This window comes from Xiphophorus maculatus, chromosome 24 (genome assembly GCF_002775205.1).
Source record: "Xiphophorus maculatus strain JP 163 A chromosome 24, X_maculatus-5.0-male, whole genome shotgun sequence".
NCBI lineage: Eukaryota > Metazoa > Chordata > Actinopteri > Cyprinodontiformes > Poeciliidae > Xiphophorus > Xiphophorus maculatus.
The window spans coordinates 5,349,743-5,374,377 of NC_036466.1; the positions used below are offsets into that span (position 1 = coordinate 5,349,743).

Here is a 24,635-nt window from a genome sequence, read left to right on the forward strand (position 1 = left end):
AGACAAATGTACGGAATAAGAAAATATATTAAATTGGATGCTTTTCGAAAAGCAAAAATAGTGACTTGTGTCTCGTAACAGCATGCAGGATCCCACCTGAGCAGAGTCTCTGCAGCTCCTCACCATGTGGTCTCCACGACCATATTAATAGAAAAATGTTTACAGTTTTCAATTTTTTAAATGAACCAATTCCAGTGAACCCGTTACAGTTGCCATGTTTGCTCGTTTTATTTCCACAAGTGACATAAATTATGGACATTCAAGTTTGAATAATTACATAACCCACTAAATATTAGATTGTCTCTGTGCTGCAATATAAAACATAACGCAACGTTTGACACATGCACTGTTTCAGTGCAAAGCAATATGAGTTGATATCATTTTGCGCATTTATAACAGCTGACAAAGGCTTTACATTCAAGTATATTTTTAAATATCGCCTCTGACCAAACAAAATGAGAAGTAGTGGTGTTGGATGCTGCCTTTTTTTTTTCTTTTCTTTTTTAAAATCACTTAAAAAAATAAACAAACAGATAAATAAATAGGTCAGTTTCTTTCTTGGCACCTGTTCTGCATGTTTGTTTTTCAAATTATATGATCCCACCATCCTCTGTTTTGTTTTGACACTTAACGTAAGTCAGATTTAGCCCGGTGACAGAAGTAAACAAAAAATCACAGGAATGTATTTACACAGTGGAGTTCTTGTAAAAATGATTTTTTTTTAGAAAACTCACCATTTCTGCCCATTCAGAGTCATGCAGTTCGCTGCAGCTACAGAGTTAATGTCGTTTCAATGGTTTGCATCTCACATGCTGTCAGCTCATACATTTATGTTGACAGTTACATAACAGTACAGCTTTTGTGACAGAAATAATCATAACATAAAAATCACTTTGGCTATGCAAAGACTCATGCTGCTTTAATTTCTCTCAAAGTCTCTAATCTTGCTGAGACAAAAATAGTTCTGACATCAGAATCCTGAGAGAAAAAAGTTAGAATTCTGAGATTCAGTGTAGAATAAAAAAAAATAATAAAAAATTCTCACATTAATGACAGAATTCTGGAAAAAAATCAAGAAAAAAAAGTCAGACTTCTGACATTCTATGATTTAAGTTAGAATTTTACGCTACAAGTCTGAATTTTGAGAGGAAAAACGTCAGTATTGGAGATTTCTTTTTCCTCTTGAATACTCACACTAGAACCACATTTTACTAGGATTTCATTAGGAAAAAGAGGAGTTTAGCTAGAACGCAATAAAAAACACCTAAAAATTTATTGCACACCAACATAGAAGTGGCGTACATTTGTTTTCATCTCCCTTAGTTAACCCTGATGATACCCTGGAATACAATCCACTGTCTTTACTAGCAATTAGTAAACAGCATCCATTAATTTGTAATTACATTTCAGAATAAATCCAGATGTTCTGCGAAGGCCTCAGGAGAGACCAGAATTGAAGTTTTGCTTATTGGGAAACTGAATCTGACCCCTGAACATCATGTTTTTGTCCTTCCACTTTAATTCATGTTGGTCTATCACATAAAATGCTAATAAAATAAGCTCAAGCTTGTGGTAAAAGGGGAATGAAAACTGTTGCAGGGAAGCCTATCTACATGCAGACTGCCCCAATCGTGGCTGACTCAGCGATTTGCAGGTAAAGCCTTTAAAAACAATCTAATTGTGATTGCTTGTGATTTTGCGCTCTCTCAAGTTCTTCATCATGGTTTTCTGCCGACGTCTACCTCGCCAGCTGATGCATGCTTGGCCATGCATTTTGCATCCCAGAGGCTCCAGTTAGAAGTCAGAGGTAGTATGTTGCAGTAAGTACTGTCCTCTGTCCACGGCTCAGTGGTAGCTCTAACGTGGGACAGAGGACGGTGCAGGGGGACATCTCCTGCTGCGTCTGACAGAGACGCTTCAGTTCTCACCGTAACCTCGGTATCTGTGCTCATAGGCGCCCCCTGTGGTTCGTTCTGGACATGGTGAGCGGCAAAGACACGGAGGACAGGGAGGACACCTCCCAGTAGAGCGAGCGGGACAGGAAGAGCTGGTAGAGGATCACCATGGAGATGGACTGACAGAGGATCACGCCGATGGTGATGACCTACAGAACAAAAGGTAGTGACAGAGGTAATGAAGATTTCAGGTAACGGACAGTCAAATTCTGGAGTTGTGGCCTCGCACCTTTTCCCTCTGGTGGTCGTTGAAGACCACAGACATGAGGACGAGGACGGGGTGACAAAGGAACCACAGGAAGCAGCCCTGTGGAGAGAAGACAACCTGGAGGTCAGGTGGCTGTCAGGCTCAGAGGCTGCTGGTGGAGCTCAGAGTCGTCACCTTAGCAAAGCAGAGGTAGAAGTCTCTCTTCAGGGTGCTCCTCTCTGTGGAGACGATCTGGTAGAGGACGGAGGCCAGCAGGAGGGACAGCGCCACTCTCAGAGCCAGGAGGAGGAGACCTGCTAGGCTTCGTTGGGCGTGATAACTGTGGTGTTCGCTCTCTGACTCAGAGTACTGCTCCCACAGCAGCAGGACCCCCTGGGAACCACAGATCGGGTCAATGTGTAAGGCTACGCATCGGATTGCTCTCTGCCAGTCATGACTGCCGATATCAACTTCTTTGTGGACAACACCAATCCCCACCAGAACATCGAGAAGCTTCTCTAGTAAGAAACTCTGGCCACATAAAAACAAAAGCTGGTACCTGTGTGACCACGCCGCCGACAGCGACGGCCGTGGACGCCGGGGAGCGCTCCCACTGCAGCGGTCTGGACTGCGGCTTCCTGCCTCGACTCAGAGTCCAGCCCATACACAGGCTCAGCAGCATGTACAGCATGGACACCTGAGACACCATGTCCCAGACTGCACGGCAACACACACAGAAGCGCAAAGAAGACGTGACTAAAGGTGGCGTTGTTTAATTGATGTGTGAGTAGAGTTAAGGTGAGGCGCGGAGCGCAACATACACTCTGCCAGGCTGCCCATCAGGGGGATCCCAGTACCGTCTCTGGAATACCTGCCGGACACCAGATTATTCATTATTAGTTCAACTTAAAGAATAAAGCTCGGTTCAAAGCCATTCATATTTGAAGCTTAGTTCTGATTGTTTTTGTTTCTCCACAGAAAACAGGAGAATGTTCAAAAGCAAAAAAACTGACATTGTATTGACATTCTGGCGTCAATAATGAGTGGATAAACATTTGTGTGCATTACAGCAATCAAACACATAAGATAGAATATCGTGAAAGAATTGAATATTTTGTAATCGCTCATTTCTGAACGTAAAACTCTTAATATACTGACTTGATGGTGGACACTTCTATAGGACTGTAGGATGGAGGCTACCTGGCCAGGTGGATGTAGTTGCAGAGGGCAGAGCAGCCTTGCAGAGCCAGGGCCATGGTCAGCACCTTGAGGACCGTGTGCATGGGGCCCCCTTTCTTCAGCGCCTGATACAGAGGCTGGAAGTAGATGCAGCAGGCGATGAAGTAGGCGAGCAGTAGGAGGAAGTAGAAACTGTGCAGCCCTGAGAAAACACATTTGTGTACGGTTAAAAATGAAACCCCAGGAAGAGTTTGGAACAACTAAAAACATGGCCGTCCTCCTAAATCGACATCGTGTGTCAGAGTCGTCTGACCTGCTTCCTCTGCGCTGAAGTGATCCAGCGGGTTCCCAGCAGAGTCGGGGTTGAACAGCAGGAGAGTGAAGCCGAGGTCAGCGAACGACGGCGTTACTGAGCTTTCCTGACAAGAAAACAAACAACGGGAATATTTCCTCATCCCAACGGTTGTATTTGAATTTTATGTCCGTGGAAACACGCAACATTCCCAGTTACCTCGCACGTGTATCTGTCGGCGTACAGCACCTGCCAGGCTGTGGGCGAAGACTGACGAGGGATAGTCTGGTTGTGTTCGTCTTGGCTGAGGGAAACTGAAGCAGGTGGTGGGGAGAAAAGTCAGTCAATGGCCTCTTGACCTCTTCGTAGTAATAAACTAGAACACTTACTGGTGAACTGGGCTCTGCTGAGTCGCTGGGAGCAGCTCAGGTTGTCCAGGTCTGAGTCCATGTCCTGGTACAGCAGCAGCCTGGCCTCCTTCTCTGTTCCCAGGGATGGGTTGTCCAGCCGACACACCAGCAGCCCGCCATCACCTGCTAATATTAAATAAATCAAGAAAATATCAGACACTTTCTACTTTTTTTAAAGTGTATTTTAACATTAGTAATATTTTATTACAGATTAAGATAGATAAAACAAGATTTCAATAAAGGAATGACTACATCAGCATCAATCAAATTAGTTGGGCAGTTTATTAAGTTAAAGAAATAAAGACAAGGTGAGACTAAATACTACGTTAATATGAAATAAACTATTAAGAATGAGATTGTGTTCCATTTCAATCTTACTGACACACAAAAAAGGTTATTTAAAAACTGAATTGATCTATAATCTTTATTACTTTCAGTCTTCAAAGATGATAAATTCTCATTAATTTTCTGAAATTTTACAACACAATTTAAAAGTTTCCTTTCTATTCCTCAACTATTTTTTTTCCCTCCATATCTTCACCTAGCAGAAAACAATAGATAACATAGAGATGTAAATAACAGAATATAGAACTTCTACTAAAACAGCAAACATAAAACCAAAACTATTGAATGATATGTCCAGGGCCCCAGGAGGATTAAGAGATGTCCGAAGGTGATGATAATCACTGCAGACATTACTAGTCCAAGTTAATAATTAGTCAGTTGGTTACACCCTTTTATGTGGATAATAAGGTATTAAAACCGAACGGAAGCAATGAATTTCATCCAGAACCGACGAGAGTCCCCGCAGAGGATGAGCAGCTTGTGCCCGTGCTGGAGTGACACGTTAGCGGCCACAGCTGCACATCAGCACCGTTACCTTGGTACATGAATTTGGTGATGAACTGGCCATTTTCCTGCCTCGCCTCTTCGCTCCTGAAGACCCCCCTCACAGATTTCCCCGAAGCCTTCAGGCTGAGCAGCAGCGCGACGACGAGGGTCGCTGATAAACGCCACATTTTTTCCCCACTTTTGCGGTGAAACGATGAAGAGAAAATAAAACGTCGGGCTAATCAGTTCAATGAGCCACGAAGCCAGAAGTAAACCAGCGGCGTCGAGCTAACCGCGGTTAGCAAGTACTAAACCGGAAATAGACTGCGGACGGTGAAAAATAATAATTTTGTCCAATGACGACGTTAAACCTTTCACACATTTCATAATTAAACCGAATTGGATAATTTTGTTGACTCAAATCCACTTAATTTTTTTTGCCAATTCACTTAAAATTTACTGTAATTATTTCTGTAAAAGTCAGGCTTCATATTGGAAGCTACAAAGATGGATGCCAAGCGGCTGAAAAAATGTATCGAATGTATTATATAGCACCTACAGTACATCTCATTATTCTTACACAAAAAACTATTTTAACACCCGGAGCCACTGAGACTTACTTTGAAAAGAATACCGGATCATCAAACATTTTATCTCGCTTGAAATGCCTTGACTTTCATCCCGTTCACTGCTGACAGTTCGATTGACTCAGGATTTACCCAACCAGACCGTGGGAGTCATCTTACGTCATACACTTTACCCAATCAAATTGCGGAGAGCAGTGTCCAACGCGGAAACGCACCGCCTAATTTCAACGTGTCAACACTGCCGTTAACGGGTTTACAACTGTCGTGCAGGGCACAACTCCTCTACTGTACGGAAGAAAATGAAGAACTTCTGTATTGTCCGTCAAAAAAAGATGTTTTTATGGCTAAAATAGAAATGACAGCTGAAGGAAGAGCAGAGGATGAACTTCAAAAGGACGGTTTTGGTGACAGGAGGGTCTGGATTCATGTAGGTTAATATTAAAACTATGATAAAAGCTGAAATATATGAGGAACCCTTTGCTTCAGTTTTCTGTTATAACGCATGTGACGTGCAAATATCAAGAGCAGGACATTGCGATGTTCTGAATTTCAATTGGTTCTCTAATTTCGATATTTGCAGTGGCTCTCATCTGGTATGTTCGCTGGTCGCCAGTTACCCAGAATGGAGGATTATTAACTTGGATATTGTAAGTCTGCAAGAATACATACACCGCGACTGTCCCACATTTGTCACGACCACAAAATGTGCTTCAATGGGCTTTTTGTGACAGAAAATGAACAGACGGTTTGCTCAGTTTTTGCCCATTTTTATTTGTAACACAAATGAAGTTAATATTGGATGGAGAAACATCTGGGAGCAGTATTTCAAGTAGCACAGATTCCGATTTTACCTGATTGGAGAGGATGGGAAGAAGGAATAATCATAAATGTCAAGGGTTATATCCCCTACTCCAACATCTGTCTGCCTGCCAGAGATATTTAAAGAAGTGAAGCAAAAGCAAGTGAGGTGGATAAATAATTCTTGCCAACAACTGATGATGGAATCCGTGGCTTCTTAATGTGAAATATTGTACAATTTAGTAGAATTTCTACACTAATTATACAATTAGTGTAGAAAATTTAATTTTCTACACTAATATTCAAACCCTCTCTAAAAATATGGAAACCGCATGCCTTTCTTTTACATTAGACAAATTTACAAAACCCATTGTTTTGTTTTTTTTAAACGTTCCTTGCCTTAAAAAAATTAAATTGGTTTCATTAAAGAGTTGCGTATTTAGTTTGTGGTTGAGTGGGTAAAAAAAAAAAAAAGACAAGATTTGCGTTTCTGATCTGGAAAAAATATAATTTTGAGGCACTTTCGATGTGACCATGTTTTATTGTTTATTAATCCTTTTGCAAAAGAATTGCTGAAATAATTTATGTCTAATTTTGCAGTTGGATTACTGCTGCAGTCCCAGGAGTCTGGAAGGGCTTGAAAACAGAGACAATTACACTTTCATTCAGGTACAAATTTGCCTTTTTTTTTTTTAATTGCATATGAAATAAAATAAATATCCTGCATTTTGTGTCTGCATGCTGCACAGGGAGACGTGTGTAACCCACAGTTGGTGAATCATATCTTCATCACTGAAAACATTGATGTCATCTTTCACCTGGCAGCTAAAACTCATGTTGGTGAGCAGCCTCCGTTCAGATTTCACTTCATAAGCAGGTTCAGTCCAGTTCTTTATACGCTCCTTTTTTCCCCCCCCAGAGTCTTCGTTCGAGATCCCCTCCGTTTTCCAGCGGGTCAACGTCGACGGAACCAGGGTTCTACTGGATGCCGCCCATCGGGCTCGACACCAGCCGCAGCGCTTTGTCTACGTCAGCACGGACGAAGTGTATGGAACCAGCCTGGATGAGGTCAGTGAGGTTTTCATTTTTATTTTCCACCAGGTCGGACTCCATATTAGATTGCGTTTTGTTTTTCCTTTCAGGCATTTGACGAGGACTGTCCGCTGAGGCCGACCAACCCGTACGCTGCTACTAAAGCAGCTGCTGAGTATCTGGTCAGGTCCTACTGGGACAAGTATCAGGTTTGGAGTTTGTCATTTAATTTTTTTTAATATTATCAAGATTAATAACGTCACTTTGTTTTTCCAGTTTCCAATTATCATCACCAGGAGCAACAACATCTACGGACCTAGGCAGTTCACAGAGAAGGTAGAGTTAATCTACAACTATTTCAAGGAATTAAGGCAGTCAGAGTATTTAATTTTTTTCCAAATGTTTCAGGTGATTCCCAGGTTTCTCACCTTGTTGCAGAACAACAACAAATGGTAGGTGTTGTCAAACTTACCAAGCGTACCTCACGATACAAGCCAAATGACGCGTTCTTCCTGCTGCAGCACCATTCAGGGAACCCTGGCCATGTCCCGCCACTTCCTGTTCGTCAGCGACGCCGTCCAGGCCTTCCTGCTGGTTCTGGAGAAAGGGACGGTGGGCGACGTCTACAACATGGGAACAAGCGTCGAGATTCCCATCGTGCAGCTGGCGAGGGAACTAGTTAGGATGGTGGGTCTCGTGAAACTGTGACGCATCAGTCAGTTTCAGAATTGAAACGGTTTCTGCTTCCTCCAGGTAAAGAACGTGGCTGAATCCGAAGTGAATGACTGGATTGAGTTCGTCTCCAGCAGGTTAGGAAATTATGTTAATAGAAAGTTTTTTTTCCCCCCTACTTTCAGGAAATAGCCAGAGCAAATTTCACACAATACAGTGCACTTAATACTTTCAAAAACATTTCCAGCTAATGCATTTTCTTTCCTGATCCAATAGGCCGCAGGTCGACCTTCGTTACCCAATCAGGAGTGAGAAGCTGCAGCGGCTGGGCTGGAGAGCAGAGACGTCCTGGGCTGAAGGCATCAGACAAACAGGTTCAATAATCCACCCAGTGTGAAATGATCAGAGTTCCTACAAAGTTTTCATGACTGAAGTCCATTGTTTTCTATATTCAAGGCTGGATGGACATATTGACAACCACAGACTAAAAAAAAAACAAAAACAAGGGATGATACATTTTGGCAATGAAATATGGAAGATAGTGTGGAAGTTATTCCATGTCAGTACATATGTAGACTTTCCCAAACCGTGTAGGAACCTTAAAATATGGATTCTCTTCTGTCATTGCTTACTTACCCGTCCTGTTTTCTGTGCGCTTGTCTTTCAGTGAAGTGGTACCAAGACAACCCAGACTTCTGGTTGGACGTCAATAAGGACCAGCGAATCAGAAAGGAGCCTGAAAAAGCCTCAAACACATGACCAGGCGTAGTTTGTCCTGCAGCTCGACTGACAGGAAGACCCGTTTCCCTCTCCATGAGATTTGTAACACAGCTATGGCTGATTATTCAGCTCAGGAACAAAATTATGTTATGTTTTGAATGTGCCAGACGACAATAAGTTGCCGCCTGTAAATCAACGCCTCAAGTTTTTGTAATAAATTATTTTTGCTCAATTTAAGACGAGCATTTTTCCTCTTCTTCTGCTTATCAGGGTGTTTTAACGGTGATATGGCAGGAAGAAACCAACCCAGACACTGATCACATCTGCAAATCCAAACCTTTAATTGTGGTAAAATCGGAATAGTTGCACAGATTTTTTTTTGTTTGTTTTTTTTTTTTTTTCGTGCAGTGCTCTTCGTGCACACTTGCTAAACTAATACATAAAGCAAATACTAACTACCAGGCTGGTGCTTCTGCTACATCACGTCGAGCGGTCTGGCCAATCAGTGATGAAGACGGCACTGGACTCCCAAAGTCTTTTAAATACACCCGCTAAAACAACAGTCATTCAGAAACATACCTCCACTTTTTTATTATTATTATTTAGATTGCAGTTTTTTGTTTGTGTATTTTTTTTTTATTTTTTTTTTTAACAGAGAAAGTCACAAAGTTGTTTTTGTGCAATTAGTTTGCTCAAAAAAAAAAAACAAACCAGAACCAAAAAAAGGTTGTTTTTTAAAAAAAAAAAAAAAGTAAAAATTTTTTTCCTGACTGGCCAGAAACTCTCCTGTGACAGCATCAATGCACTTGTTGCCTGAAAATATGCAAATCACAACAACGTAGCAATATAACCACAGTCAATTCTGCGTGATGGAGACTTTAAAGACGGCCACTTGCCAAACATTCACAACGAGGGTGTTAACAAGAAGAGGGAGAAGGGGAGTTACGATTCCAAAATAATAATAATAGTTTTAAAAAAAAGTCACTAAAAAGTAAAACTGACTTGACGAGAATCTGGATACTTTTTTTTTTTTTGTACTGCATGTTACTTTTTTCTTTTCTTTTTTTTTTACAAAATGGTCTTTAATCATAACATTTTATTATTTTTTTTAATCCAAACCTTGGCATATTTGGAACTTATTCAAATCCGTTTGCCAATCGGAGATCGTTTTATGCTGATATTAGCGACGGAGCCTGTCGCACAAACAGGTTTATGGATCATAAATATGACTTAAGGTAACCTGTGCGGGGTGTTTCACTTCATATGTCACGGTAACGTGCAACACGACGACCAGTGCTTCACTTAGACGCAGTTCTTGGAGCAATTTTGACTATATTTCATTAACAATGGAGGATATTTTGTGTTTAGAATTTTTGTGATTATAATAAACAGGCTCTGGCCAAGACTTTTAATATTAACAGACGGTGATGGTAATAAATTTGGTTTTAGGGCGATCCTGAAGGAAAAAGTAAAGGGATTTCTTCGGAGGGACCTGAACGCCTCACAGGTTCCCGTCTTAAGTATGGAAATAATAAACCAGAGTGATTTTGGCACTCTCCAAAAGAAAGCACAAACCAGCACTTCCTGTTACAGTGACATGAGTGTGAAACCCCCACTCATTGCATTTTTATTTTATTTTTTTACATTAAAAAGCTCACACTACCCCAGAAAAATAGAGATTTCTTTTTTTTTTTGTCTCCACTCATACCAACGACATTCAACATTCAAGTGCCAGTGTTTTTGTTTACTGTCTTTTGGTCAAGTCACTTTGTAAAACATCAGCTTTATGTATTTAGACTTACAAAAATAAACATATCGCCCCAAAAATGCTTGATAAATTACACAAACTAGCAGCGAAAGTAGACTCAGGAACGCGGCAAAACAGTTGAATCCTACAGTTGCTGTTGACTAGAGCTCCACCTGGTCCCAAGAAAAACAAACAAAAAAAATCCCCCAAAGAAAATAAAAAGTTAAAAGCAAAAAACGGTTTCCTATCTGGAAGGACCTTTCCTTACAACAAACACAAACCACATTAAACTGTGGGCAAACTTCGCCTGGCTGTGCTACACGACGGATACCTTCAGTCGGAAAACTTCTCGGAGGCGTGAAGGACGTGTGCTACATAAGACTCAACACAAACAAGCCTTAACCAAACAGTATTTTCTGCAAAACTGTTGATTTAAAGTCATTTTACAACAGGGAGGCCTACAGGCCGCAGCAATGGGAGCATAGCACCATTAATTGTTCTTCATGTCTTTAAAAAAAAAAAGCACTCCTGCGAATAACTTAGAGAGCACAGAGTCATCAGCGTAAATGATGAGCGCATCAGGAACAAACAGCCATCTGCTCCTTTAGGGCTGGGTATTCACCACTAATATAAGGCATCAATGGGTTTTAGAAACGACAATAAAAAAATTAAAGTGCTGGATTTGGAAATGAGAAGGGTTTTAGTCACACACACACACACACACAAAAAAAAGAACAGAGTGTTCTTGAAATGATCTGGATAAATTAGCTATGTTCATATCTTACATGCACACTCAGTAACAGGGTGTGTGTGGGGGGGAGAATAAATGCCTACAATGGATTCTGCATAGGTACAGATCAAGTGTAAACTCACAATACTTGTACATGTTGCAATAACTGCAGTTAGCATGTTAGCAGTTTCAAATTAGCAAGCAATACAACACAGGATTTGCAGGCGTTTAAATCTTTTAAAGTGCTAGATGTGTTGGTAGTAGTGCCGTAAATGTTAGCGAGCCACTAAGAGTCGGCCTTGTACGACTCCAATTGGGACTATAAAGAATGACCAAAGTTTCTGAAGAAATGTGGCTAGAAAGCCAAGAATCTGTTCGAGATGGAACATTAATGGCACGAAATAATTTCACGCGCTTGAGCAGCACCAGAATTAATTTGTGCCTGATTTGCGTCTGAAAAAGCTTGTGCCAAATGGCTGCTTTATGGTAGCGCGAGTGCAAAACCTACCAGTACTGAAATTCGTTGAACTTTGTAAAGTGGCGACACAAGGATAAACTAATTTATTTCTTCTTTTTTTTTGTACAAAAAGGCATTAAATGAGGCCCACCAGCTTTGAAGATGGCAAGCTCTCTAAATGCCCTTCTGGTTGTTGCGATCGTACCTTGAGGTAGTCAATCTGACATTCACATGGAGAGATATAACATTTACACACCTACAGTTTCATATCGAGAGAGCAATAGTTTGGACATCATATCCAACTGAAAACATACCCAGCCCTAACCAATGTGTGAGTCAGTAATTCAGTCATTACAAGGCACTATGCACATTTTGGAAATTGGATGTTAGCACGCAGCATGCCAACAGTTTTATTTAAACGTAGCAAAAATAATAATAATAAAAAAAAAGTTTGAAACTAAAAATCAAGGAATCTAAGTACATAATCTGAGCAAGCAACAGAACTTTATTTCACTTTGGTAGAAATTTGAGTGCCAAGCAATATTAAGGTTTGAGATTCAGGGCACAGTGGTAGTGAAGCATTGCTCTAGCTTGATTTATTTGGCAAATGCAACTAACAGTGAATTTTGCTCATGAGACGCATTTTGCATTGCATATCCGACTTCTATTGGACAGGAGTGGCCTATAAACAAATCGCTAAACATTTAACTTCCACTGTTTACAATTTAAAATAAAATTAGTATATCAAAACATGCAGCTGCCAACAAAGTGCTTATTCCTTCATTGCCCCCTAGTGGTCAGTAGAAGGCACAGCAGCTTCTAGACCGTGCACTGTACTCAATCAAGGAACGTGATCCAAGTAGAACAAATAACACAGAAATTTAAAGAACGTCTGCTTGGATGCAGCAGCCGCTTTGGATTCAAGTAACAAACACCAACAGTATCCCTACTCCGACAGTAAATATATCAACAGTAACACCGCTCACAGCAAGGTCAAAGTTCGAGGTTGGTAGTGGAGGACATTTCCAACAGCTCAATAGTGGTTCAGTTCTGGGAATTTCATCATTGTGGAAGACACGGGTTGAAGTCGGGCAGCTGCATGACAAAACCTCTGCATGTCGAGATGGCGGCTAAATGACTGAACATGCAACGGAAAAGAGTTCTGTTCACGCGGGAATTTTAAACTTGATTGTCATTAGCAACTTATTGTACCTTTACAGATTCTATCTCGGTGCTGGTTATTTGCTGAAGAAGTTTAATATGGAGACTATCAACCATTGCTGCAAGAAAAACAAAACCCTGATAGGCTAAAAACATCCGAGCATACCAAGTGTTGGCGCTCTTAATTTAATCAGACTTCATTAAGGTCCATTTATTTTGGACAAATGAAGCCGAGAATGCAACTTAAATTTGTTTTTTGTTTTATTTAATAAGTGGATGTAAAGAGCAACTAATAAGACAGGGTGGAGTGCGACATTGCATCCTGTAACGGCTGTCCTCTATTCTCAGTGGAAAACTCTTCGATTATTGTGATAAAGCCAACTAGCTTCCATTACATCCCGGCAGAGCAGATGTGAGGGAACTGGAGCTAAAGAATTACATGTTTAAAAGAAACTGAAGAAAAGTCAAATTAAAATAAAACATGCCTGGTATTTATCACTAAAGCCTGCTTTAGATTTAGAGCAGTCTGCTCTGCATTCTTAACTCCTTGACCAAAAAAACAACAACACTTGCATATGTTTTATTGTCTTGGTCCGGCTTTGTCAGAAGCAGTGGGCAATTTAGGAAGTTAGGAGCCCAAATTAACGAATTACACTGCTGGAAACGTTACTCATCTCCACCCACCGCAGCTCTGAACAAAGCTTTCCAGTCAAAGTCTGGACCATGTTGAGTGATCGAGTTTTACACGCCTCTAATCCGTCACATTTTCTGTGGAAATCCCTCTGGTTTTGCTTTAAGTTTGCAACTATTTACATGTGTGTTTTTTTTTTTTTAAATCAAGTAAACAAAGTGCAGATAATGTCGGTGCAGAGTCGGCTTTCTCCTTGAGATTTCCTTCTGCGACAGAGCCAAGCAGGACTTCCCCGGGGATGCCGCTTTTCCACCAGCACATTTTAGCAGCTCTGGTTCAGACTGCTTTGACTTTGCCAGTTAAAGCAGGGTTAAGGTTTAGAGGACACTTAAATTGAAAAAGAAAAAGAGCCTCAAAAACAAGGTGAGGATGTTTTTAACCAGGTGGTACCTCTGCAAGATGGTGGGGGGAAAAAATCAAGTAGCTTACTTAGGACAAAAAGTGAAGAAGGTATCTACTCTCTCCGTGGCTATAATGTGCTCTGGAAATGCAGCATTTTATCGTCTGGAAGCCCCAGTTGTCACTACAGTAAAAAAAAAGAAAGAAAAGAAATTCTAACGCTTTACTTCAACAGATTTGAAGGACCGAACAAATTAATAATTTAAAAATAAAATAAAAAACTGGAAAGATTTATTGAAGAGAAGGCTTTCTGTTTAACTCTCCAGGATAGAGTGAGCATGTTTTTTTATTTTTCCTTTAACTTACTTTTGAGAGTTTCAGGAAGATTTGAAGAACTAAGACTGAGGTTTGAGTTGGAAGCAGATTCGGTTTCCCAAAAGCATTGCCGGCACCAAGAGTCGGATAAAGAAAAACTATCGATTTTGGGTGTTACAATCTTGTTTTAACCAAGAAACCCTCGGATCAGCTTTTACTAACGGTTAATGACGCCAGAGGAGTGGAGGCCGACAATTAGTGACAAAGGCTGTGGGAAACCAAGCTGCCAGCTCGAGTTTGAGCTTTGGATTTGACGCAAGTAAAAAAAAAACGAGTATCCTCCCTCCCCCCCAAAAAAATACAACAAAACCTACAACCAAGCCGAGAAAAAGTTCAAATGTCTCTACAGAGGTTATAAGCGTCAGGGAAAAACAGCTCATTTGGTGATTTTTTTTTTTCTACCTCTAAGAGGACATGAGGAGTTTCGGCTTTCCTCGTTACGTCCGTTTTAGTTTTCGTTTTGTGTTGGTTTTTTTTGTGTTTTTTTGCCAAGGTTTGATTTAGTTCAAGCCTAGTTTGTCTCCGTCCAAACGGGAATGAAGAAGTGCGCGTTTAAACCCACACATGACATTAAATACAGTAACCTTTAAAAACTATACTTGCAGCCAGTTAGGTATTATAGTGAGAAAAGCAACATACATAGAGTTTAAATTCTTAAAGGCACAGTACAGAAACAAAAAGATTCTCTACATTGTTGGTTGGAGTTGAAGAAATCAAGTTTTAACAAGCGCCTTCTAGTGGGCAAAACTGACATTTCACTGGTTAGGGGGTTATAGGTGGGTTCAGTTTGTCGTTTTCTTCGGCAGACATCAGTAACTCAAATATCGCTGCTTTAAAAAGTGAAAAACTCCAGGTTAGAAATGAAGGAGAACACATAAAGTTCCTATGTCGGACATTTTGCCTTGCCGTCTCGCCCAGCTCCGCGTTTTACAAAATCTTTGGCCGGTGATTTACAACATGGCCATGCGCTTAAATACAAAGTTTCACAGGGAGCCTGCCTGACTGGTAAACATGAAGCTAAAACTCAAATCAAAAGGTCACAAAAAAAAAAAAGAAACGAATGTTGCCCTACCTATAGATGTCCGTAAATCATCCTATATGAGGGGCTTTGAGAACAACTCGAACTTTGTTAGGAAGTAACAAAATAAAATTCAAGAATCCTTTATAAAAGTGGCCAACTTTACCAGGAAAGATCAAGAACGTAAAGGAAACAAAATGAAGATGGAAAGCACGAGAGAATCTAAAGCTAATAAAAGACATGACTGACTGGGACTAGAAGGAGGGGATATATAAATGAGTATAAATAGTTTAATAACATGCATGGAGGTTCCAGGGAATACTAGAGGTGATGAGACGGACGGGATGTGGATGACATGGTTGGGGAGAAATGATGGAAAAGGAGTCAAAGGAGGAAAGAAAGATGAGTAGAGATGGAATGGAGACACCTAGTTTCCCCACCAATCCACTTGAGAGTGGGAGTAATTGCCTCCGTAGCCGTCGCTTGTGTAGAAGTTGCCAAAACCACCTGTTGATGTGAACAAACACCTTATTCACCTGTGTGTCGTTTAATCGCAGTATAAATGCCGCAACATTCTCTACCTCCTCCGAAGCCACGGTTTCCTCCATGTCCCTGCTGGTTGCGTCCTCCCCGGCCCCCGAACCCTCCGGCGCTGCCCCCGGCAGCCGTCTGGCGGTAATCCCGAGCTCCGAAACCACCAGAGAACCTGTCGACGACGTGGAATTCAGCACAATTTTCGGACGATTTTATTACAAAATGAAATGATGCCAGGACAGTAGCTGTTCCGCACCTCTTAGAGCGCCCCCTGTTGCTACTCTTGTGCTGGTGTTCATAGGCCAGGCTCTCCAGCCATGACGGAACCTCCTGTTTAGCCTCTACCAGGATATCCAGCAGGTCCTTTGTGATGTTCCCGTTTTTGTCGTTGAAGAATGACGTGGCCAGCCCTGCGGAGACCAGACAGCGCGCAGATTCATCAGAATGTGTCGTTTGTTAGCGGGAGCTGCAGCGAGTCGGTTTTCAGAGCCGCTCACTGACCCAGGTTTCCGACTCGCCCCGTACGTCCGATGCGATGGACGTACTCCTCTATGTCGCTTGGCAGGTCGAAGTTAATAACATGTTTCACGTTGGAGATGTCCAGACCTCGAGCTGCAACCTGGCCAACACGAGAATATTTAGATTATAAACCTGCAGTGCGCTCTCACTCTTTGAAAGCAGGTTTTGTGGTTTTACTGACCGCCGTGGCGACAAGGATGGGGCACTTTCCCGATCTGAACTGGTTCAGTGCCTCCTCGCGGTCTCTCTGGGAGCGGTCGCCATGGATACTGGTGCAGGCGTAGCCCTCCCGGTACAGGAAGTCTTCCAAGGCGTCGGCTCCTTTCTTGGTCTCCACAAAGACGAGGGTCAGAGAGTCCTTACCTGGTCAGCAAAGACAAAAACAAACGAGTTAAAAACTAGAATTGAACTTAAGGTGTCGGGAGAGATTAAGCTTAACTAAACAGAACTTACAGTCTGATGCAACATAACACAGACCTTGAGTTTCAGAACTGTGTGCCAAAATTCATTTTATGGCCATGAAACAAAAGCATCTGGCGGTGATGTGAAAATATGTTGCTGTGAAATACTTGAGCTCAAAGGTAACAAGTGAAATTTGGATCAGTTAAATGCATCACACCGCTAATGACAGAGGTCCAACAAGTTTCATGTCAAGGTTCTGTCCTCTACGAGAGTCTCCAGGATACTTTAGCCCATTTTATATTGCACCGGTTTGAAAGTCCACTGAATTCATTTCAGATTGACTACAGTGGTCAGGCTTTAGATATGAAACCTGCTAAAAACCACCAGACGGATACCTGATGGATCAAAGAATGGATGAAGACCAAATGGTGGACAAACGATTGGGCAGAAGACCAGAGACTGGCTTATGATTGAAAAGATAAACGGATGCATGAAGGACCACGGGACAACACAGAATGGACAAAAGAATTGTTAATGGACATCTAGTTTCATCTTTTAGATAAGAGAACGCAGATTAACATTTGGAAACACAAAGATGTCACATTATGCCCTTGTTCCCCGTAATTCTTTCTAAACGTGGAAAACACTGAATTCTATGTTTTTCGGAGCCCTGCCAGCTGAGGGTCTCCCAGTCTGTGGTGTGATACATACAGGCTTACTGAGTAATATTGAGCATCACATTAAACATTTAATGCTTTTTTTATAAACAAAAACAACAAAAAGATGTGCAGATCAAAATAATGTGGGAGTTTTCATGCAGGAACTATTAAAGCCATTGATGGCAAGACTTGGTCCAAAGTGCTGAAGGTTTTCTCCACTAAAAATCACTTGTTTGCCTAAAATGACCCCCACTCAGCAGCAAGGAACCATCATCATGACCAGATTCTCTCCATCAAGGCTACAGGTCTGACATGAAGGTACCACAGAAACACACAGTGCATAAAGATGCAACATCTTTAAAAAAGGAAAACTGGCTTGTGTACTTCAGCACATGAGATGGTACACAAAGCCGAAATTAAATGAAGAAACGATTCTCCATCCACAAAAACATATATAATGGAGGTCAAGGAAACTTATGCAAAACATGAAATGATAGATGTAGAAACGTCTTAAGTGTAGATCTTACCAGGTTTCTCTACGTTGTCTCCAGTATTGTCCTGTACTTCGTTGGGGATGACTTGGGATAAAACCACATCAAAGTTTTATAACTATTCCTAATCCGAGTCAGCGTTAATGCCTCAACTGCACTAAATTAGTCAAAGAAAACACATTTTCTCCCCTACCGCAACAAAACCAACATCTTTGTCTGAATTTTATCTTAGCCACTTATGACTGCATGTTTTTATTATTGGAGATGTTACGAAGGGAAAACACGTGTAAAACAGTGTTGACGGTAAAAGTCGTGCTGGCTTGCTAAGACAAGACGTGCAACAATGCAATGGAGTGAGATGGGATAAATACGGCACGACTGCAAAAAGACATACAGCACAGTTTGTTTATGTGTGCTAGAAAAGGCAGAACGCTACATTTAGGCAGGTAATGCGATCAGTTCAAAAATGGTTTCTGAATATTTAGAGAAATTAGAAAATCCTACTGTGTTTACTCTTACATCCTCATGCAAAACTTCCCATCCTAATAAAGATTTCTAACCTGTAGCACTGAGAAGATCCAAGAGGAAAGATCTCTTATCGCTCTCTTCAACCCACACCACCTTCTGTGTGATGTTCTCCGAGGTGGAACCCACTCTGCCCACTGCCAGGAAGATGTAATCCTCCAGAAAATCCCTCGCCAGGATCTGCAGGGGAAGCAAAAAGCATTATTTCCTCAGGCTACTTTTTAAAAGGAACTTAACGTCTTGCCAGTTTCCTGTCCCGAAACAAACTCCGCTCTGGCAGCCGTTCAGGAGCTGGCAGGAGAGCTGGGAACTGGAGTCGCAACAAACACACCTGGATCTCTTTAGGAAACGTAGCGCTGAACATCAAGGTTTGTCTGATGCCTTTGTGCGGCATGGTGTCCTGCTCCACGATGCGTCTTATCTGTGGTTCAAAGCCCATGTCCAGCATGCGGTCTGCCTCATCTAGCACCAAGTAGCTAAAGGAAAAAAAACAAGTTTGAGCAAGGGAAGCATCCAGAACGTCTTTCATCTTCCACTTCTTCCGTCGGGTCACGTCTTACTTGCAGTAGTCCAGTCCAATCTTGCCTCTCTCCATCATGTCCACCAGTCTACCAGGAGTTGCTACCAGCAGGTGGCAGCCTCTCTCCAGGTCTCTAATCTGCTGGCCAATGTCTGCCCCGCCGTACACCACACAGGGACGCACTCTGGAGCGGTATGAAAACTGCAATGCAAAGCGTAAGTCTTTCTTCATTTTCTACCTCTTGCCTCGCTGTAATTTGTGAGCATAATGTTTACGTGCCTTCCTGGCTTCGTCATAGATCTGCAGCGCCAGTTCTCTGGTTGGGGCCAGTACCAGGGCAATGGGGTACTGCTTACGCCGGCCATACTTTCCATTTTCCTAAAACAAACATCACAGAACGGGAACGTCACATAGGGCTTAAATATTTGCTACATAATGTCTTTTGTTATTTATTTTTTTATTTATTCAGTTTTTGCAAATATGATTTAATCAGCAAGAGGCAAAAATATAAACCCCGCTCTAATTTTGAGGGATAAAAGTCATTTTGTAACATACAAATACAGAGTCCACCCTGGAACTTTTGCATGCAAAAACCTAAAAAGTGATTAATTGCGTTTAAATTTTTTAACATTGCTTTCTTCCTTATTTAGGCTATATTTTACGGTCTATTGATGGTAGCCATGCTGATTTGCAGTTTTTAAATCACTCAGTGATAGATGGAACTATCAAGGTTTCATCTTAAATACAGCAGGAGTTTTTACTTTCCAAAAAAGAGGAGCATTGTTCAGCAGTGTGGGCAGAGGGAGAAGCAGGGGGACTTTCTCCAGCGGTTACAAAAAGTATGACAAGGTTTCTGTGGTCCAACTGAACAGGAAGGCTCGTCACTATGGTTTTACATTCAAAGCTCAGCGAGTTTTCATTCTAATGTGTGGGAACTAGCTTTTCTGACCTGCCCTGAGGCTTTGGCTGCATTCAGAGCTTCTCCTGGTCCATCTGTGTAGATCTGGCTGAGAATTGGAAGCAGGAATGCAGCCGTCTTTCCAGATCCTGACAACACAAGGTCAAATTTATGCAATATCACAGTTTGGGTTCTCAATCTAGAGCAGATCTATGTCCTCTTTTGTGTTGTTACCCGTCTGTGCGCAGGCCATGAGGTCTCTCTTGGATTTCACGATAGGAATGGCGTATTTCTGCACAGGAGTTGGTCTGGTGTAGCGGCTCAGAGCAATGTTGCCCATGATAATCTCACCCATGTCGACATCTTGGAACTATTAAAAGAGGAAACGAGATATTTACACACGTCCAGATGTGGAAGGGTCCTGGTGAACGTCTGATTTGATGTGAGCGGCGGCGGCGTACACTCTCGATGTGATGAGGGCTGTTTTGTCCTGTAGCCTCAACGGGAATGTCGTCGTATTTCTCAAAGTTGATCCCGGTGTTGCTGCCGGAGAACAGCTCACTGCAGAGACGGGGCCAGACTGGTCTCAGAAAAATATTCACATACCTTTAAACCTTTCTACAGCTGAGCTGATATAACTCAGCTCAGCAACTGGTCGTTGCCACAAGAAGCCAGGAACACCTCCTCTCCCACAGGAAGTGTAGTTGTTTCTTCAGACTCACTGTTCCAGCCGTTCGTTACGCGGCAGCGGCTTGGACCAGTCGCCATCGTCCCTGGACTCCTCCACCCAGCGGCTGTTTCCTCCTCCGCCACCACCGAATCCACCGTGATCGAACCTGAGCACCGGGAACAAATTGGAAAGTTGACTCTATTGGGTTTTCTGATCCAACGGTGTGTGTCCTAAAGCATGTGCGTTGCCTACCTTCCTCTGCTGGCGTTGCCTCTGTCGTTGAAGAACGCAGACTTTCCTCGGTTGTTGCCAAAGCTGCTATAGGCGTCTTTGGCCGTGTTCCAGCCACTGGCATCTAATAAGAGACATAAAACAAAAACAATTAGGAGAAGTTCCCATGGAAACGTTTAACTCTACGCATTAAAAACGCCGATTTCTGCGTCACAGCTGGTGTCAAACCCACCGAAGCTTATGGGTTGCGCGGGGTTAATGGGATTGAACGCTCCACCCCTGTTGCCACGGTAACCGCCTCCCGCAACACCGCCTCGCCCACGCTCCATGCGTGGCGGGCCACGGTTGAACGAGTTGCCGCTCATGCGGTTGTCATGGTAGCCGTTGACAAAGTTGTTGCGCCCTGCGTCCCAACCGTCTGAGGGGAGGTAAATCAAGGAATATTGTAACAAATATTGCATCAGCAGGATTATAAACAGAGAGAACACTCATCAAAAAAATTTTCAAGTTGAAATTATTTTTAGTTTTTCGACAAGTTAGATACAGATTAAGTAAATTGATAGAAGAAAATATGAGATTTTCTGCAAGTTCTGCATCATCGGGTGAATCTAAAGATAATTTCACTTGGCCTGCAGCTTACGTTTGCTACAACACATTTGTGATGAGGTTAACATTCAGAGTTACTCACAGTTCGCTGCAGGCGCTATGGTGTACCCGCCCGGTCGTCCAGCAGCAAAAGCATTTCCCACTGCACACGACAAGTTGGTTTTTATATTGCGCTTATGGTCAGTAACACAAAAAACATTTCAACAACCACAAAGATTTCCTGCAGTTTTGCACAAAAACCTACAAATCAACGGCTAAAATAAACTGAGACGCCTACTAAAAAGGTTAATTCATACTAATGTGACAACCGTCGCTGACAAAACGTGAGGGCAACACACTCCTGCGTAAATCCTGCTTTTCTCACCGTTCTTGGATGCGTCTTTGTTCCGTAAATGTGGAGGAACGTATCGCCCTGGAGAAACACAATCACAAAGCATCGTTTACGACCACATGCTGTTACTTTTGGTGGACAAGGAAAGACTTTACACCCTGCTAGCTGGCCAGGTTTGTAATGTAAAAAAAGACCATTGTGAATCAGTTCTGAACTTCCATCCATGTAACCTGTACAACATAAGTCTTTTAGGGTGGAATAAACAATTAAACTATGATAGACGTGTACATCTTTACAAACAGGAAACGGGTCTGTTCCAAATTAAGCACCTGATTTAAACTCATTAAATAGGAGTAACACCAAATAATACTTGGCTATTCTAGTAGGCTTTTAAACTTCACTTGGAGCCATTACAAAAAACAGTCCTTATAAAATCAAAAATGTTACTTTAAATGTGCTTAATCTGCTTATTATTTACCCTGAGTAAATCCTGAACTATAAAGTATACATTTGTTTTCCAAATACAGCACCTACTAAAATTAAGCTGAGATTAACGTCAACTTTTGAGTTTGAGTTTGTTTCACTGTTCGTTTTTACCCAAGGTGAAATAAAAAGCAGAGAACGGCAACAAAAACATGTCTACGTCTTACTGCTAGTACCTCCGACTTGTCCATCTGGAGCACTCAAGTCTAGGACAGCAAGCTGGAGAACCAGAACAGAAACACATGAGCGGGTTACACGAACAAAAACACTATTATTTAACTACTTTTATTTCATTACTCAGATTTGGTGACAATGAACTGGCTTGTACAGGATCAGAAAATCATATGAAACAGTGCAATAAAGGCTTCAAGAATATAATACATTTAATTATGATTAAGTCTAACTATATGTGAAAGGAGACCAATTTTGTAACTATTGGTCTCCAAAACTCATCAAAATGTGGATATGAAAGTTTGTACAAACTGAAAGTAGAAAACAATGGGAGAAATTTATTCAGAGACGGTTTGTACACTGCATATTGGTGTTCACTATTATAATACTCAGATTTTGAGCAAAAAACATGCTTTGCACTTATGCACATTATAGTTATGCATTTTCTTACTAATTTCAGTGTTTACGTTTGTTAATTCCATCACATTCAAAATATGGAAAATATACAAGTATAGCATTTACCTTAAATTAAACTTATTGTAACCAATTATTTTGCAAACTCGCTCTAAATTAACTTATTTCACACAGTTCATTCAACTTAAAAAAAAGGGAATATTTTAAAATAGACTGAAAAAACTGCATCCATCTCATTGCTGCTGCAGGATGAAAGAGGTTTATCTATTCATTTGCTTCATTTGAGACGGGGATGGCACACTGAACAAATTGTTCCCAATGCAGCTTTTTGCATATTTTGCATCCTTACAAATGCTGAAAATGTGTATATTTGTTACAAAAAAACATTTCGAGGGCTTTTTATAATCAAAATATCATTTAAGTACATGCAGTACTTTTCTGTTGCTATCCAAACTGCCTGACCAGACAGCTACGTTTTTGATGACGCAGAAGAAATTTACTGAACGGGTAAATACCATCAACACCATCACACTGGTTATAGTTTTAGAAACCAGCGTTTCGGGTGTAAAAGCCCGTATAGTTTATTTGCAAGGCTCACTTTAGCTGTATTTTCTCGTACCTCCGTTTTATCACTGTATTAAGCTGCAAGGCAAAACGCAGTGAACGTAATAGTTGAAAGGGTGCGTTGAATATGTTCAACACGGAGACGCTGATGGGGTTGGAGAGATGCTTGGCTTCGCAAAAACAAACATTTTTCCTCACTGATTAAACCTGAAATACTACATTCATTTTTATTGTTGGTTTTATACAATATAAAGACACAGCATATATAAATTCAGAGTTGCGGTTAAGTGTCTGAGCGGAGTCTCTTGCGGGTGAAAGATTCAAACGCACCCCGAGCTAGCTAGCACGATAGCATCTCGCTAACGGTACCAGGCTAGCCGGCAAGCTAATGTTTATCCTCGCTGCTGTCCCACTTTCCAAGAACCACTTCTGACACACCAAACTGACACGGCTTACCTGCTGCTCTAGACCGTGGGCATTTTCGACGGCCACATGACTCATAACTATTGAATATGGAGGAAAAATGTTGGCGTTGAAAAAAGGACCTCTTTGTTTGCCGGGTTTTGATGTTTTGTTTTGGCTTCTTTGCCTCTAGCCTGTTTCTGTGGTTACGGCTAGTTGACACTTATTTCATTTGGTTACTGTTTCTATTTAACGCTGCAAAAATGATGCTGTTGAATTTGAAGTGATGGTAAATTCCTCTATTTAGGCGTCAAGGGTTGATACTTGATGCAAACCCAGCTGCGTCGATTTGTTCTTCAGCTGAGGCAGAGAAGCAGTCCGCGGACGGTCAAGCGAGCAGCCTTAAAACGTACATACACATCCGGTACTTTCAAAATAAAAGGAGGTAAATGTAAAAAATAGATCTATTGTGAAAAAAAGCAAATTATGTAAATTAGTCAGTTAATTATACAATTAACATAGTAATGGCATTAGCTACGATTTACTTAAATATCTTTGCTTTGTTTAAAAGTATCCGGCTTCTATACTTCTTGTTTATCTCTAAATGCAGCCAACTTGACAACCCATCCAAAACGTTATTTTTTTTTCAATAGAAATCGCGAGATTTTAAAGGGTTTGTCTCGCGATATTAACAACTTAAAATGAGATCTTGATTAGGGAATTTGTAAAAATTGAACCCAATCAAATCGGTGTATGTATATGTATATATGGAATGATGAATTCATGATTAAATTTTTGTGTTTTCATTAACTTCTCCAGTAGTCAAGAGATAGACAGATATATTGATATTTGCCCTTTAAAATACACATTAGAAGTTGTCATTTAAGGATTTGGTGTGATAGGCTACACTAAATCTTGATGAACCGACCTTGTTTTGGTTTTGAATTTGTGACGTAGCTTTTTTTTTTTTTTTTTTTTTTTTTTTTTTTTTTGCAGCATATTATTGGCATTCTCCAAGACCTAATTTTAGGAAT

General features: G+C 41.3%; 3 protein-coding genes across 5 annotated transcripts; 1 reads left to right on the forward strand and 2 right to left on the reverse strand.

The window, feature by feature from the left end:
* Positions 1–203: 203 nt before the first annotated feature.
* LOC102234826 (integral membrane protein GPR180) lies at positions 204–5,168 on the reverse strand. 2 transcript variants are annotated; one of them, XM_023329189.1, is made up of 10 exons: positions 4,904–5,168; positions 4,003–4,146; positions 3,833–3,927; positions 3,635–3,740; positions 3,343–3,523; positions 2,964–3,013; positions 2,702–2,859; positions 2,338–2,535; positions 2,185–2,262; positions 204–2,104 (listed from the first exon to the last, which is right to left on the reverse strand). In XM_023329189.1, the coding sequence occupies exons 1-10, from the start codon at positions 5,040–5,042 to the stop codon at positions 1,949–1,951; spliced, it is 1,305 nt and encodes a 434-aa protein (XP_023184957.1). In that variant the 5' UTR covers positions 5,043–5,168; the 3' UTR covers positions 204–1,948. The 2 variants fall into 2 exon arrangements, with proteins under 2 accessions (XP_023184957.1, XP_023184956.1); XM_023329188.1 differs by having other exon boundaries at positions 4,003–4,149; positions 4,904–5,166.
* Positions 5,169–5,686: 518 nt separating this feature from the next.
* tgds (TDP-glucose 4,6-dehydratase) lies at positions 5,687–10,932 on the forward strand. The gene is made up of 12 exons (XM_005813095.3): positions 5,687–5,868; positions 6,022–6,088; positions 6,840–6,908; positions 6,989–7,079; positions 7,159–7,307; positions 7,382–7,480; positions 7,548–7,607; positions 7,680–7,723; positions 7,793–7,958; positions 8,025–8,080; positions 8,220–8,317; positions 8,611–10,932. The coding sequence occupies exons 1-12, from the start codon at positions 5,822–5,824 to the stop codon at positions 8,700–8,702; spliced, it is 1,038 nt and encodes a 345-aa protein (XP_005813152.1). The 5' UTR covers positions 5,687–5,821; the 3' UTR covers positions 8,703–10,932.
* LOC102231980 (ATP-dependent RNA helicase DDX3X-like) lies at positions 8,988–23,988 on the reverse strand. Of its 2 annotated transcripts, XM_005813093.3 has the most exons (20): positions 23,656–23,988; positions 22,227–22,269; positions 21,601–21,648; positions 21,319–21,378; positions 20,863–21,048; positions 20,652–20,754; positions 20,452–20,565; positions 20,191–20,290; positions 19,964–20,099; positions 19,781–19,878; positions 19,111–19,209; positions 18,872–19,032; positions 18,643–18,787; positions 18,347–18,491; positions 17,823–17,873; positions 16,416–16,597; positions 16,217–16,334; positions 15,972–16,125; positions 15,763–15,887; positions 8,988–15,688 (listed from the first exon to the last, which is right to left on the reverse strand). In XM_005813093.3, the coding sequence occupies exons 1-20, from the start codon at positions 23,698–23,700 to the stop codon at positions 15,609–15,611; spliced, it is 2,193 nt and encodes a 730-aa protein (XP_005813150.1). In that variant the 5' UTR covers positions 23,701–23,988; the 3' UTR covers positions 8,988–15,608. The 2 variants fall into 2 exon arrangements, with proteins under 2 accessions (XP_005813150.1, XP_023185673.1); XM_023329905.1 differs by lacking the exon at positions 17,823–17,873.
* Positions 23,989–24,635: the final 647 nt, after the last annotated feature.